At 41.7% G+C, this 13,489-nt stretch overlaps 1 protein-coding gene across 2 annotated transcripts in view; it reads right to left on the reverse strand.

The window, feature by feature from the left end:
- The window catches only part of pcnx1 (pecanex 1), a 35,898-nt gene that overhangs the window by 13,636 nt on the left and 8,773 nt on the right, over positions 1–13,489 (reverse strand). Inside the window, exons 6-14 of one of the 2 annotated variants that reach the window (XM_072364960.1) lie at positions 11,711–13,429; positions 8,726–8,855; positions 6,028–6,221; positions 3,713–3,806; positions 3,128–3,185; positions 2,599–2,816; positions 1,397–1,550; positions 1,181–1,213; positions 61–232 (exon numbers count right to left, since the gene is read on the reverse strand). In XM_072364960.1, the coding sequence (XP_072221061.1) occupies positions 61–232; positions 1,181–1,213; positions 1,397–1,550; positions 2,599–2,816; positions 3,128–3,185; positions 3,713–3,806; positions 6,028–6,221; positions 8,726–8,855; positions 11,711–13,429 (2,772 nt within the window). Of the gene's footprint in view, positions 1–60; positions 233–1,180; positions 1,214–1,396; positions 1,551–2,598; positions 2,832–3,127; positions 3,186–3,712; positions 3,807–6,027; positions 6,222–8,725; positions 8,856–11,710; positions 13,430–13,489 lie in introns of both variants that reach the window. The other variant, XM_072364959.1, reaches the window with a different exon arrangement.

Raw genomic sequence — 13,489 nt, forward strand, 5'->3', positions numbered from 1 at the left:
TACAGAACAACTTATTTTGATCAACGCTTGTATTAAAAGACCAAGACGAAGTGTAGTTACCTATGACGAGGTCCCTGGCAGAGGCGAGCACCAGGGAGCTGGTGAGTGCGACACCGTAGAGGGTGAAGCGAGATGAAGTGATCTTCAGACTGCCGTAGTGCAGCAAACAAATGAGGCCGCAGCAGAGACAGAAGTACACAGGCCGGCTGTATGCTATGATACGATTATGACCCTGCAGAGAGAAGGATATGATGGATATAAATGGATCATTATAGAAGCTGAACTTTCTAATTGTGGTTCAGTACAGCTCAGTACTTAGAAGACATACCTTGTATGTCAAAATAGGCCAAAACGATACAAAATATACTTAAATGCTACTAAACCCTATTCAAGTCTACTCATTTATATTTTTTTCATTTCAATTTTCTGTCATCCTCAAATTGCCTGGAGCATGTTCTGAAATAATACAAACGTGTGATAAACTGTACATAGCAGCAACATAGCAGCAATTCACAAAATGATGATCCTTAAAAAAATATATAAATTGAGAGGTATCGGTGTGCTTTGAGCCCAGGGAACAGGGCTCATGTGACACCAGTGACAAACGATAAAAAAAGAAACAGCATCGAGGTTAAGGTTTCACAGAGGAGGGAGGATGCATTTCTGCAGTGTGCAGGGTTCCAACTGAGAGGCTACAAGCGGCACAGCTTTTTCACAGAAGGAAGCGCTGACAGTGAACGCACCGAGAACCCAATTAAATAGACCAGGTTTTTCCAAAATGCCATGAAAAGGGAAGAAGAGAAGTCCTTAATATGAGCTCAGGGGATGGAAAGGGGGACAACATAAGCAGGGTGGGAGGTTGGGGGGGGGGGTACAGACAAAGAGTAGGAGAGTGAGTGTGGTCTAAACTCTGACCAGCTATTTAAAGCTTGTGCCTGCAGCTGAGTAAAAGCTACATTAATAAAAGACGTTTCAGAGCAGCCAGCTTATGCAAAGGAGGAACACATCATTTTACAAAAGCAATAAAGTTTATTCCCTACAAGTTTTATTTCATTTGTCTACTCTTAATTTAACACAGAGGCCATTTTCTTTTTCAATTGTTAAAAAGTTGACTTTTGCTTGTATTTGTTGGTAGTACACCTGACTATTGTTTGTCACGGTTATTGTAATAGTTACTTACATGTCGGGGTGAGGAGGAGTCTGGTTGAACACTCTGTCGATACAGAAAGGCATGTAAGTAAGTACATGTTGGCATACTTTAAAAAATTTTTTTTTTTACAGTCCTCTTATGAAATGGAAAAAACATTGCATCAGCAATTTTGCTGATGCAATTGCTCTCCGCTTCTCTTTTTAATTTCAAGTCTAACAATGTAATAATGTTAAGTCCAGTACTCACCTTTAGCAAGGAATACTGGCAACTTGCAATGACGAGGCAGAACTGAAAGACCCAGATGTCAGTGAAGAAGTCGTGGACAAGCAGCACTGAACCCAGAAAGGCCACCAGAACAGCAAGCACCACCGCCAGCACGTTCTCTAAAACCTCACGGTTCCTGTAAGGTGAAAAGAATAAAATTCATTCCATAAAATAAAGATCAATAAAACATTGCAAAGGCAATATCGTAATTGTGGTAGCATTCCTAAAGACTAAATAAAAGTCCTAACACAGCATTAGAACAGGGAAACAGCAAATGTTGGGCTAGAATCTAAAGTAAGAGGAATAAATCAAGATTTAAGTTAGCTCCAAGAATCAATGTAGAAGAAGACAACTGCAATCACAAATAGTAGCCATGCACAGGGAACTCCCTGAAAATTTCAGACCTTATGTTTGAAAATTCCGGTTGATTTCAGTAGGTCACATTAAATAATTGGCTTATAGCAGAATTTTGATAAACCTTCCTCACTAAATCCTTCTTCTTGTTTAGCTGATTCAGATGACTTGAAATATATCACAATACTGATACAGAGACTTGATTTGAGATGAAACTACTTTTCAAAATAGTCTTTCCCCCAAATGACATAAATCATTAGGTTTGCCTCCAACTGTTTGATGAAGCTTTGGCTAACAATAGAAGGAAGCCCAAATTTTCATTGGCTTGTTAGTTGTGGGGTGAGGGAGGTGTTGTACTTTGCCACGAACTTACTGCAAATACAGACATTTTCAGTTACTGTTATCAGATGAGAAGCAACAGAATTTCTTCATTTTCCTCACCCTCATATCCACATTGTCAGTTTTCCGTCTGGCTCCTTGTTCATTGAGTTAGCTGCAGCCTGACAGCATGATCATTATGTAATACACCGATACAAAGTGTCCCTCTCTGTGCTTCAAGCAGTGGGAGGCAGCATTTATTACCTTCTGCTGTTCCACGCAGAAGGTAATAAATGTTCGCTCAAAATGCTGCTTCATTCTTTTCTTTCATCTACAATACTATCAAACATGACCACATAACTTGTTCATGTCCATGTTAAAATTCTAATCTTCTAATTGATGTGCAAATAAGGCAAGTTTGATTTGTTTCAAAGATATAACAAATGATTTTACTTGGATGGCAAAGCTGAAAGATGGTCAATACTTTGTAAAAACATGACAAACTTGGTCACCTGTCAAACAGTGCCAGCAGGGTAAGCCGGTCAAAGTGCAGGCCTACCCACAGGTAGGGGAGAAGCCACAAGCGGTAATACTGATTGGCCTTGTCAGCAGCAGTAGAGGCTGCAGTGTCCTCTTGTCCCAGTGGTGCGTCCTGGACCTCCGGGCTGAGATCTCCATCCTGCTGCTCCAGTAGCTCTGGGTCCATTGTCAGCAGGCGGTTTAGACGGATCTGAGGGAGGGAGATCTGTCTCAAAATCAGTCAAACTTACTTATACAACACAACTAAGAAAAAGTAAATAAATAAAAACGACTCTGACTAGATGTTACCAAATAAATATATAAAAAGCTAATTTCGGTCTACGAGTCAAATGTTAGCCAGTGCAATTATTTTGAAGTGTCATTTGATTTGCTTTTGGTTTGATGTATCCGGAAAGACCAAGAACATTTTTCAATGTTCCAGTCTGTCCTCTCTCTTTCACTAGCATTTACACACACATACGCACACAGAAACACAAAGGATCCCCCTTACTGGGCACTCACCAGGTCGTGAGGGTAGAAGCGAACTGAGGTAGAACTGGAGAGGTGGGAGTCAGTATCCCTGCAGGGCACGAGAAAAAACATCAGAAGGCCAGTGATTAGTGATGTTTATTGTATTAATTTCCGAGTGACTTCAAAATTCAAAGCCAATGGACTATTTATACTGATTTTGTACTGTGGGATAATGTTTAGGTCAAGTTTTTGGTAAAACCAATCACCACTGGACTGCAGAGACCTTTATTCTTGCATTTCGATTTAGTTTTTTTCTTTTAAATTAATGACCTGGTGTAAAATGTCCCTAACTGTTGTTCATCGAAGGTTGCATTACCTAAATTCAACACCCATTAAAGATTGAATGATTTTTCATCATACACCGATGTTGTTAACCTTCCAACGGAAAGAGTTTGCACATTCCTTTTCACATGACTGTAGCTGGACAATAGACATCATTGCGTTGATATGTACACTTTCAATATGAAGTTAAGTAAATTTTAAAAATCTGAAAAAAACATAGTAACTTAATTGCATGTACAAAACGCTCATGAGTGCTGCCAGAGGGTGTTTTATGTCATCTTAAGTATCACAAACCATAGATTATTGGAGGCTCGTCTGGTGGCAGGTTCAAAATTGACCAAAGACATGTCACATCCACCAGCCTCGTATAAGGAGGGAGTGAGCTTTCCTGGAGAGACAGAAGACAGGACGAAAAGCACAGTCAGTCTATGGAGGGCACAAGCAGAGCGTGGCTTCATCTGAGGGAATGATTTCATTAAACGACATGTTTACAAGCAGAGAATTTGATGGCTTTGGCAATATTGCGCTGTGTGTTCATCTGAGCTAATGAGATTATTGAGTGAAATGGCCTGCTCTCAAAGAGGCTGGAAGCAAAAATGTCATTTCCTGCTTGATGTGACAGGCACTGTGCCCACTGCATGTCTGACATTTTTTATCACGTAATAAAGTGCAAAAGCATCAAATGTTTCAACAGATGAAGCTCAACGACTACAGTAAACATAGAAAATAAAAAGCTACTCTATAAATCCTACACAATCCTAACTCCCAAAAAGTTGAGGGGGTGGAGTGTGGGGGGGCTGGTTAAAATGTAAACAAAAATAAAATGCAATGATCTCCAGGGACCATAAACAAATTTCCCTCACAGTAGGACATAGAAAACAAATCCAACATTGACATTTTACCGTTTGATGAAAAGAAATGAGCCCGTCTTCAATTTTCTGGCAGAAACAAGTGTCAAAAAAAGTTGGGAACTGGGCAACAAAAGGCTGCAAAATCAAATGGTGCTAAATAGAAACAGCTATGGGAACATAACTACAAGAGAAAAGGTTAACTGGTTACAGGGCAGCAACAACTGGGTACAAAAAGAGCACCTAAGAGACATAGAGTCTCTCAGAATTAAAGACAGTCAGAGGTTCTGCAGTCACAATATCATCTTCTTCATGATCTCCTGGCTGCCAGGCAGCACTGCATTAAAAATAGGTATGTTAGGTATAATATTTTGGATTCTTGGAAGTCACTGCATTGGGCTCAGGAACACTTCCAGAAAGTCACCGTCTCTGGATACAGTCTCTGTGCTGTCCATTAATACAGATTAAAACTCTGTCTAAGTTAAATATAAGATCCAAGAGGATATGCGATTATGATCTGGAAATGCTGCCCGCTTCTCTGGGCCAAAATTAATTTAAAATGTAATGAGGAAAAGTGGAAAACTGTTGTCCTCATAGTTACTGGAAGACACATTTAAGGACTTCTAATAAAGAATTTCACGGAATCCAGATGAAATACAAGACGTTGTTAATCTAGATTGCAATTCAAATGTTTACTTTACCATAAAATGTAAACATGTGGCAATCCGAACCTAAAGTTTATGTTGTTCTTTTGTCTGAATTAAATACATGAAGGGAAAGGAAGAAGAGGCTCTCAGTCCTCTCTTTTTGATACATTTTCCTCCAGTTGGTCAGTGACAGTGAAATGAAAAAAAAATTTTTTTCCTTATGGATAGAAAATTGAATTTGAGGCATTTGTAAGCCTGAAATGCCCCCTGTTCATCTAAAGACATTTCATGCAATTCCTTTCCTGTGGCAGAAAACCATCATGGGAAAATATTTTCAATCTGCTTCATGGAGCTGGGCACCGATTTACAGGGAGGTGGCAAATCTGCGTCAATTTCTCATAATCAAATGGACACAAACGATCCATGAAAACCTACAAGAACACTCAGACATTGGCAGCAAAGTGAAGTCATACGCTGATAGACAAGAAGAGTTAACATCCTGAGGTTACACGTATACAGAACACACACACACACACGCACGCACACACAAAATATTCAGTGTCTTGTAAATTAATCTGAATCTGGTGAAATTATGAGCATGGGCAGTAAAACAAGGGTTCATCGCAGCTCTCACGCAACCTCTACAGACTCCACAATCATGTTTATTGACAACTTGAGATATCTGAAACACGCTTCAGCACAGTCAATGATCGCAATCAGTGACACTGAGATGTCAGCACTGGATGCACTACGCTGTGACCAAAGGATAAAAACCAACATCCAAGTGAGGTCAAGTATTGGCGACAGACATAATATAACCAACGGTGAGAAATGGAGCATGGATAATGTCAGTGGGTTTTTGACTGATTACAAAAGCTCGCCGACCGTGAATAATAGCACTCTGCCATCATGACCGAATGCGACGGTCATATCTAGGACCAGCTCTTTTCCAAACCATCAAAGCAACAGATGTGACTAATTGACCAAAGCAAATAAAACCCTATTTACACAGCCAAAAACACAAATCTCCTGACAACAGTTATATTTGTCACCGCTCCACAAAATACCAAATTCCTTTTTCTTAATAGCCCGGCTCTCTTGGCGGGCTCCCTACCAAATTCATCCTGCAAGCTGGTGGCGCCAACAGTTGAGGCCTTGTCCTGAGAACCCTCCAGGTGCGTGCTTCCATTCCTGGCCAGCAGGGAGGCGCTTGTGCTCAGCACGGTCACCTGGGATGGGGTTCTGGATGGCTGACTTTTCACCTGGGAAGTAGAAGGCTGGGAGGCCTGGCTGAGAGCCTCCTGAAGACTGTTGGAGGAGAAGGGAGAAGGGGAGGAAATGAGAACTGGTGGAGGCCAGGGATTCTTTCTGATACACAACAACAGAGGAGAGGTCGGAGGAGACAAGGTGATTTAAAAAAAAAAAAAATCTAATTTACAGGATGTTATGAGCTTTCTCTGTGGGATCTTATTTTACTTTCATAATGAAATTTTATTTATTTATTTCCACTTTTCTACTTGACTTGTATTGCAATATTGTGTGCATGGTAAACAATTATTTTTTTTAGTAATTTCTTGTAAGAGGCTACAGAATAAAACTCAACAGTCATTACAACAATCTTCATCACTTTTATCTGCTCCACACTGACATGTTATTTGAGCATTGCAGATAGACCTCCATGGTCGTGCTAGTCATGAGTGTAATATATAAAAGTGTGGAAGTACTTTAAAAATGAATGAGGCTGTGTGATAAAGAAATGTAACACCCCCCATGCATTAGATTAACATTCAACTTCTCAGGAGACTGTACAGAGTATTTGTCATTATTTATTTAACAAATATTAAGCCAAAATACAAAAGCAGTGTATCAAAAACCAAGAATAGCCCATGATTCAATAGCTCCTGGAGCCATCTTTAGCAGCAATAACTTAAGGTCCTACCCACAGCATTTCAGTCTGGGTTTGACTGGGTTGATTGTTTCCTTTTACAGCTATTCTGGTTGTAACTTTTCCTGTTGTGTGATCACATTGCCTGTCTTCAATGTGTTCTACAAGTGAATAATCTCTTGCTGCTTATTCAGAGGCACTCACACCTTCTGATGATCAATTAATCGAGTGCATTTAACTGGCAGCACCTGGCTGCTACTTACCCTTGCAATTCCTACTGAAGAAGTAGGGGTGTACTCAGTATTTCACTCACTGCTTCTGCATCTTGGCTTAGTTTTTGTTCAACAGAAGACATGGTGTAATATGTCATGTTGTTTATATGAGGATTTATTTACCTCTTCAACCTGGTAGGTCCTACAAAACCTTAAAATTTAAAGAGCTTTCTTTTTCGCATGACTGTTAATAATTTATGCTGCTGATGAATTCTAACATTAGGCAAGAGAATCCAGAACTTTCAAAGTAAAAGAAATAAAAAATAAAAAAAAAAGATTCCTGCCGCTTTCATCCATAATAGTCTGGTGAGTAATCCTAGCTTTGAGAAAACTACACAAACCTCTCCGAAAGTCAAAGGAAAGTTTAGGGAGTGATGGGGCAGTGAAGGGTGGAGTGGGGGAGACTTTGCATTTTGTAAGTTTATTGACTCCTGGCAGGCTGCCCTCTTGTTTTCCGTGCTTAACAGTTTTCAAGGCACAGCATTTAGAAAAGTGACCGTGCAAAGTCGAAACAGGAAAACACAGAGTCTTGGCTCGAGATAAATAGCAGTTGTCAGCAGTACAGCAAAACTCTACAGGTTTTACAGACACTCAGAGTAAGACCGGAGGGATTTCCTTTTTTTGTCGTTCTTTTAATATGCAAGCACAACTGCTACTTTACAAGCAGGGGATAAAGTTGAGAATTTTTTATGTATAACTAATGGGTTCAAGTTATTTTTGTTTGTTCTTTTGCTCTCTCCCTAAACTTACAGGGACATAAAAGCTGTGATAGATTCTTCCAGTTATGACAGGGTGTCCCTCAACGAGCTACAAATTAGATGTGACAGCTCAATTGAAGTATTCTGCTGGAAAGTAATTGTTTATGCCAATACAGCAAGAAGTACATCACTATGTCAAAAGAGGCCTCTGATTGGCAAGGTTAGATCCCATATAAAGTTAGAAAAGGGGGCCAATCAGGCTGCTGTTTATTGCTATGCTCAAATGGTCTATTGCAGATTGATGAGACAGATGAAATTTATCTATAACAACAACAAAAAAGTAATGTCATACAAAATGTTGCATCGTGAATGTGCCTAAAGTCATCCAGCATTATAAATTAGTTGACGAAAAAGTAAAAGTCATTTTCTAAGGAGCAGCTATGGAGTCTTAAGAATAAAACAATTCAATTTTGTATTGTGAGATTGCAGAATGCGTTTTTTAAATTTTTTTAAATGATCACTAAAATCTTTCATTTCCACAGAAAAGTCTCAAAATGGCAGACCAAAGTGATACAGTAGGACATCTGTTTCACTGAACTAATCATGTGCACATCTGAGAGGAGACGGTTGGTTAGCCAAGTTGATTAGTCAGACCTTGCGGCCTTTTGTAAAGGATTTGTAAGGACTCCATTCTTTGATCCATGTTCAAACGTGGACTTTAAAAGATTAGATGCAAGATATCAGAGTGAAAAGAGTGAGTCTTGGGGAAAATAGGATCAAAAACACCACATGCATAGTGGAGACACCAGTCCAGAGACAGATGATGTACTGTTTGATGTCATGCACAGCAGAAGATGCAAACTGGTGTTGATGTGGGAAAGGAAAGAGCACCACCTGGAGACATGCTCACACCAGGTGGCACAACAGACACGACTTCCAGCTCCATGCAGGTCGTACCTGAGAGGAGATCCAATGAGCGAGGAGGGAGGGGTGGGGTTACTCCCTGCGTTGTGCCGCCGCCGCATGGCCTGCCGACGAAACGTGCTACGTTCACGACGGAATATGACCGTCTCTTCACTTCCAGGCGCTGTCATGGTGAGAGACATCATTGGCTTATTAGCTTGATGCGTTTCCTTTTTCTGAGAGCTTTATGTGGAAGTTAGGAAATTTTGTTCCCGTGTGTTGTGGAGGGTTTATCTACATTTTTACATTCTATAACCAGCTGAAGAATCTTGTTCATGCACTTAAAGCTTATTGTGAAGAGTTTCACTCCAAACTGAGAGCCATCATTTTTAAAAACAAGACCTCAAAGACTATATGACGAACAGAAGGACAATGCAACACAGTGAACTGGTGTCATTGTGGTTGAGACGAGCCAAAACATCTACCACTTCTATTCTGGCTGAGCACTTCAATCTGTCTCCTCAGTTCCTGTCTGTGCCTTTGCAATCATGATAAAATAAAAGCTACGAAATCCCTTCCTACATTACCTCAGAACGTTACTAGAATGCATGTCGTCCAGGGATATAATTCTTATGGACGTAGCAGTTGAAACAAGCCTCTTAAAAAGTGCTGAACGGCACCGACTGTGGTCACAAATGGAGCTCAAGCATATTTTTCTACACTTTCCAAAGCTCAAGTCAACTGATGTAAAGCTTCTTCTGACTAAAAAAAAAACAAAACAAAAATATAATAATATAGCTTTGCTGTAGCCAAATGACTTGTTTCTGAATCACGAGTCCCTCAGTGTTAGCATGTCTAATGTACTATGTGTTTACCTCTTATTTCATTTTCTGATAAAACCATTAAAAGGTTTCATGACATGTTTAAAACAAAGTAAGAGTAGCACAAATAGGGATATTAACTGCAGTAATAGGATTCATCAGTTTCTAACTAAACTTAGGTGGCTTTAGCATGTCAGCATGTATTAAATGGAGCAGGTGAAGCTCTTACAAATTCACCAGTTTGTATGATAATGTCCAACTTATTCACTGTAAACATCACAAACTAAATTAGCAAATGGTTAAGACACCTTTCAAAAATAACGATCACTGACGGTTTCAGATCAAGAGCATGTTCAGACTTCGTGCCAACATTCGTCATGGCTGATCCAATCACAAGTGAGCAGTGCTAAATACAGGTGTGAATGGGCACAGGACAGAGGATGTGATGTCATTCAGATGTGATCGCTCAAGCAGCATTCAGAGGTGGACTTAAATGTTCGTGGCCACACTCAAACAGCGTGAAAGCAAATGCGTTCTAGACATCGATAACAGACCAACTACCCCACTGACGTGAATATAAGAATTTTAACTAAGAAATTTCTTCACTTTCTGGAATCTGGACAAAACTATACTTTGTAAAAAACAGTGTCTAAAGTCATTTGCTGAAAAACTCCTCTTTCGTGTTAATTTCTTTCATCATCTGCATTTCACGTCTCTTTTCGCACTCTAACATGGAAAACATATGCAGAACAAATAAACTGTTCGAGAGCAGTTTGGGTTTCATGTTATAGATTTGTTATAAAAAAAATAATTAAAAAAAACATACCAACATTTGAACAAAACGCTAGATATCGCTAGAAATCAGATTGAAACATAATTTGATTTTTGTTAAGTAGAGATCTATGCTGATACCCAAGTTATGTGCTCTTTGCATATTGAGCGAGTAATCGATAATGTGCTTTTGGAGTTTCCAAGTTCCCGCTGTAAAAAAAGGTAGTTAGTTGGAACACACCAACCAAAGTCGAATTTCTGACTTGAAAATTCAAAATGGTTGCTGCGCACAAAAAAAAGGGGGTGCCAACTGCAGTTATAAATTGCTTATTCTGTCAGTTTGTATCTCATCAAATGCCTCACTGTCCTACATCAGTACACATTGCAACAGTGCACAAAATGCAGTGCAAGACGTTGTTTTCAGTTTGTATAGTTAATAAAAGTGAGCCTGGTGAGTGAGCACAACAATGAACACATTTTCAGACATGCAACTGAAAACGACCAACTCAGGTGCAACGTCATTCCTCAGTCTGAGTTCCGAGGCAAATGAAATGCGGCACGCAATCCGGTCACGAAGTGGTCACTGTAGATGCATGTGAGCGAACATTTTAAACCAGGTGCGAGCACATGTGCTAAGAGCTTCTAACTTGTGATCAGATCACCCAGGATGCACGTTGATACAAGGTCTAAGAATCCCCAGAGTCAGAGAATACCTTTCTGCACCAAACGCTATGTTAGATGACATGCTCCATATCATGACTGCCCCTTTACTCACTGTGAAATCCTAATATGTATTAAATGAAAGCCTATTTTCACGTTTTAAGCCAGCAGCTTGTATGCCCAGGCACGTTCATAGGTGAACATCGTAACTTTAAGACAGCCAGTCAAGATCAAACATAGTTAAAATATCCACAATAGACACAAGCCATATAACAAGAACAGAGACAAAGAAGACCTTAATGAAAATACGATATTAGCTTGCAAGCTTAAAGACTGTGGGGGAAGGGAATGTGTATTAGACTCAGAGTGTATGACACTAATAAGAGAAATGTAAAAGTTCATCTAACCTCAGCACAAAGCACACAATGTGTCATCATACTAACTGCGATCTGTAGAGGGAACACTATGCCTGGGTCAGCATTGTATCTTCATGGAAACTCAATGAATTTGCAAGACAGAAAACGCCTCGTATGCATTCACACGCACACACAGGCAATTTTGAAGTATACCCAACATCTGGAAGACCATACTCAAAACAAATTCAAGTTAATGAACTCTATCATTATTAATACACCAGAAAGCAGAAGGTATGAAACGGATTTTTAAGTCAAAGTATGCTCAATACTAAAATTGTCATTCAGTTGATCCAAACACTAATAGAAAGAAACCTGTATACTGTCTGGGGACATAATTCAGTTGTGTGTGTGTGTGTGTGTGTGGTACCCACCCCGCAGTGTAGCAGCAGTGGCATCCTGAGGCTCAGTAAAAGCTGTCTGGTTTGGCAGACTGTTTCTGGAGCGGGTCACTGATTCCAGCTGGGAGGCCCGACCCAGCAGAGAAGCAGCATCTAGGACTTCCCCTTCTTTGGCTTCCAAGTCCGACTTGGAGGTGGTGAGGGGCCGAGGCCCAGATGGAGCTCCCAAGCGGCTGGGATCGTTAAGGCAAGCAGCGGTGCCACTGTCCAAACTCAACACCCTGGCATGCGTTTTGGCACTACCTGTGCTGGGTGTACGGCGGGAGGTGCGTCGCTTCCCTCCGTGTCGCACTCCTGCCTCAGATCCTGCAACAGCTTTTACTGTGGAGGAGGAGGGTGCATTGGCTGCTGCATGCTTGGCTTTCGTGGCCCTGAAGTGACCTTCTGGTGAGTGGCAGGAGCGGGAGGTGGTGCTAGATGAGCTGTCTGTACTTAAATGGTGGGTGGAGTGGAGACTGGAGGCACGGCTGAGTTCACTCTGATCACTAGAGTCATCCTCTCCACCAGTAAAGACAGCACTACAGGGCTTAGCCATACCACGTAAAGACAAGTAGTCCCGATGACGGCTAGCATCAAAGCTGCTTGCCCTTTTCTTGCTGGTTTGCCGGCGCCCATTGCGTCCTGCTGACAGAGAGGAAGTCCTTTGAACATTGTTCGCTGATTTTAATTGAACGTCATCTTCCATTTGCTCCTGTTCTGTGCCAGCTACACCTGTTGAGCCATCAGCGCTGGTCCTGATGCCAGACTCCTTCAGGCTTCCACCATTTTCCACAAGTTCCTGGGTTGCAGAGGAGGGTGTGTCAGCAGTTTGTTTAGCAGTCAGCTCATTGGCATGAGGGTTTTTATTAGCCTCTCTAGAGGGAAGGTTGCTGAGACCTCGTGAGCTAATACTGCCGAGGCTAGAAGTCCTGCCATCTGTGGGAGCAGAAACAGCCTCTCCGCTGTCCCGTACACGCTCATCCCCTGAAAGAGAGAGCAGACTCTCCACGTGTGTAGAACTGGTCTGTTCACTGTGGAAGCTGCTGACTGTGCTGTTGGTGTCCCTGTCTGTGCCGCTGCAGTAGCTCTCAGTGGAGCCACTACTACGAGTGCTCAGGCTCCTCAGGCTATCGGCACTGCGCTCCCCTCCCTGGGACTTCCCTCCTCCACTGGAGGCTTTCCCACCCACCTCTACCTGGTACAGTCCCGGACTACCTTCCCCTGCCTCCCTGGAGACTGAGCGGGGAACTCTGTGTGGTTCTTTGTGCCTGTAACATTCTACTCCAGATGTAGAGGGCACAGCTTGGTCCTGCTGGTAAAGCCGCTCTGCCCCCTCTCTGTCGCTAATTATTGGTCTGTGTGGTCTGGCAGCCTCCAGTTCGCATACAGGGTCAAGGCCACCTCGTCGGGGTGGAGGGTACAGAGCAAAGTCTGGCAGACACGGGTCTGGGAAAGCAGAACCCGCTGAGCTTGAGGTCCGAGGCAGGCCCCGAGTACGGGGCTCCTTTCTAAAGCTCTGAGATTGCATGGATGCATGAGTGGTCACTTCTGTGTCACAGGATGAGTGTGACAGGCTGAAGTGATAAGCAGTAGAGTTACAGAGATCAGCAGGCTCCCTGGACAGCTCTGAAGGACACAAGGAGGTTGATGGCTGCAAGGAGGCGAAGGAGTCATTTGGAACAAGGCAGAACATCTTTGTGTCTGAGAGTAGATCTAAAAGAACACAGGAAAGAAAAAAAAACATTTACCAAAGTGTGGAAATGTCAAAGCCAC

Source organism: Leuresthes tenuis, unplaced genomic scaffold, assembly GCF_036924035.1.
Source record: "Leuresthes tenuis unplaced genomic scaffold, fLeuTen1.0.hap1 SCAF_15, whole genome shotgun sequence".
Classification (NCBI taxonomy): domain Eukaryota; kingdom Metazoa; phylum Chordata; class Actinopteri; order Atheriniformes; family Atherinopsidae; genus Leuresthes; species Leuresthes tenuis.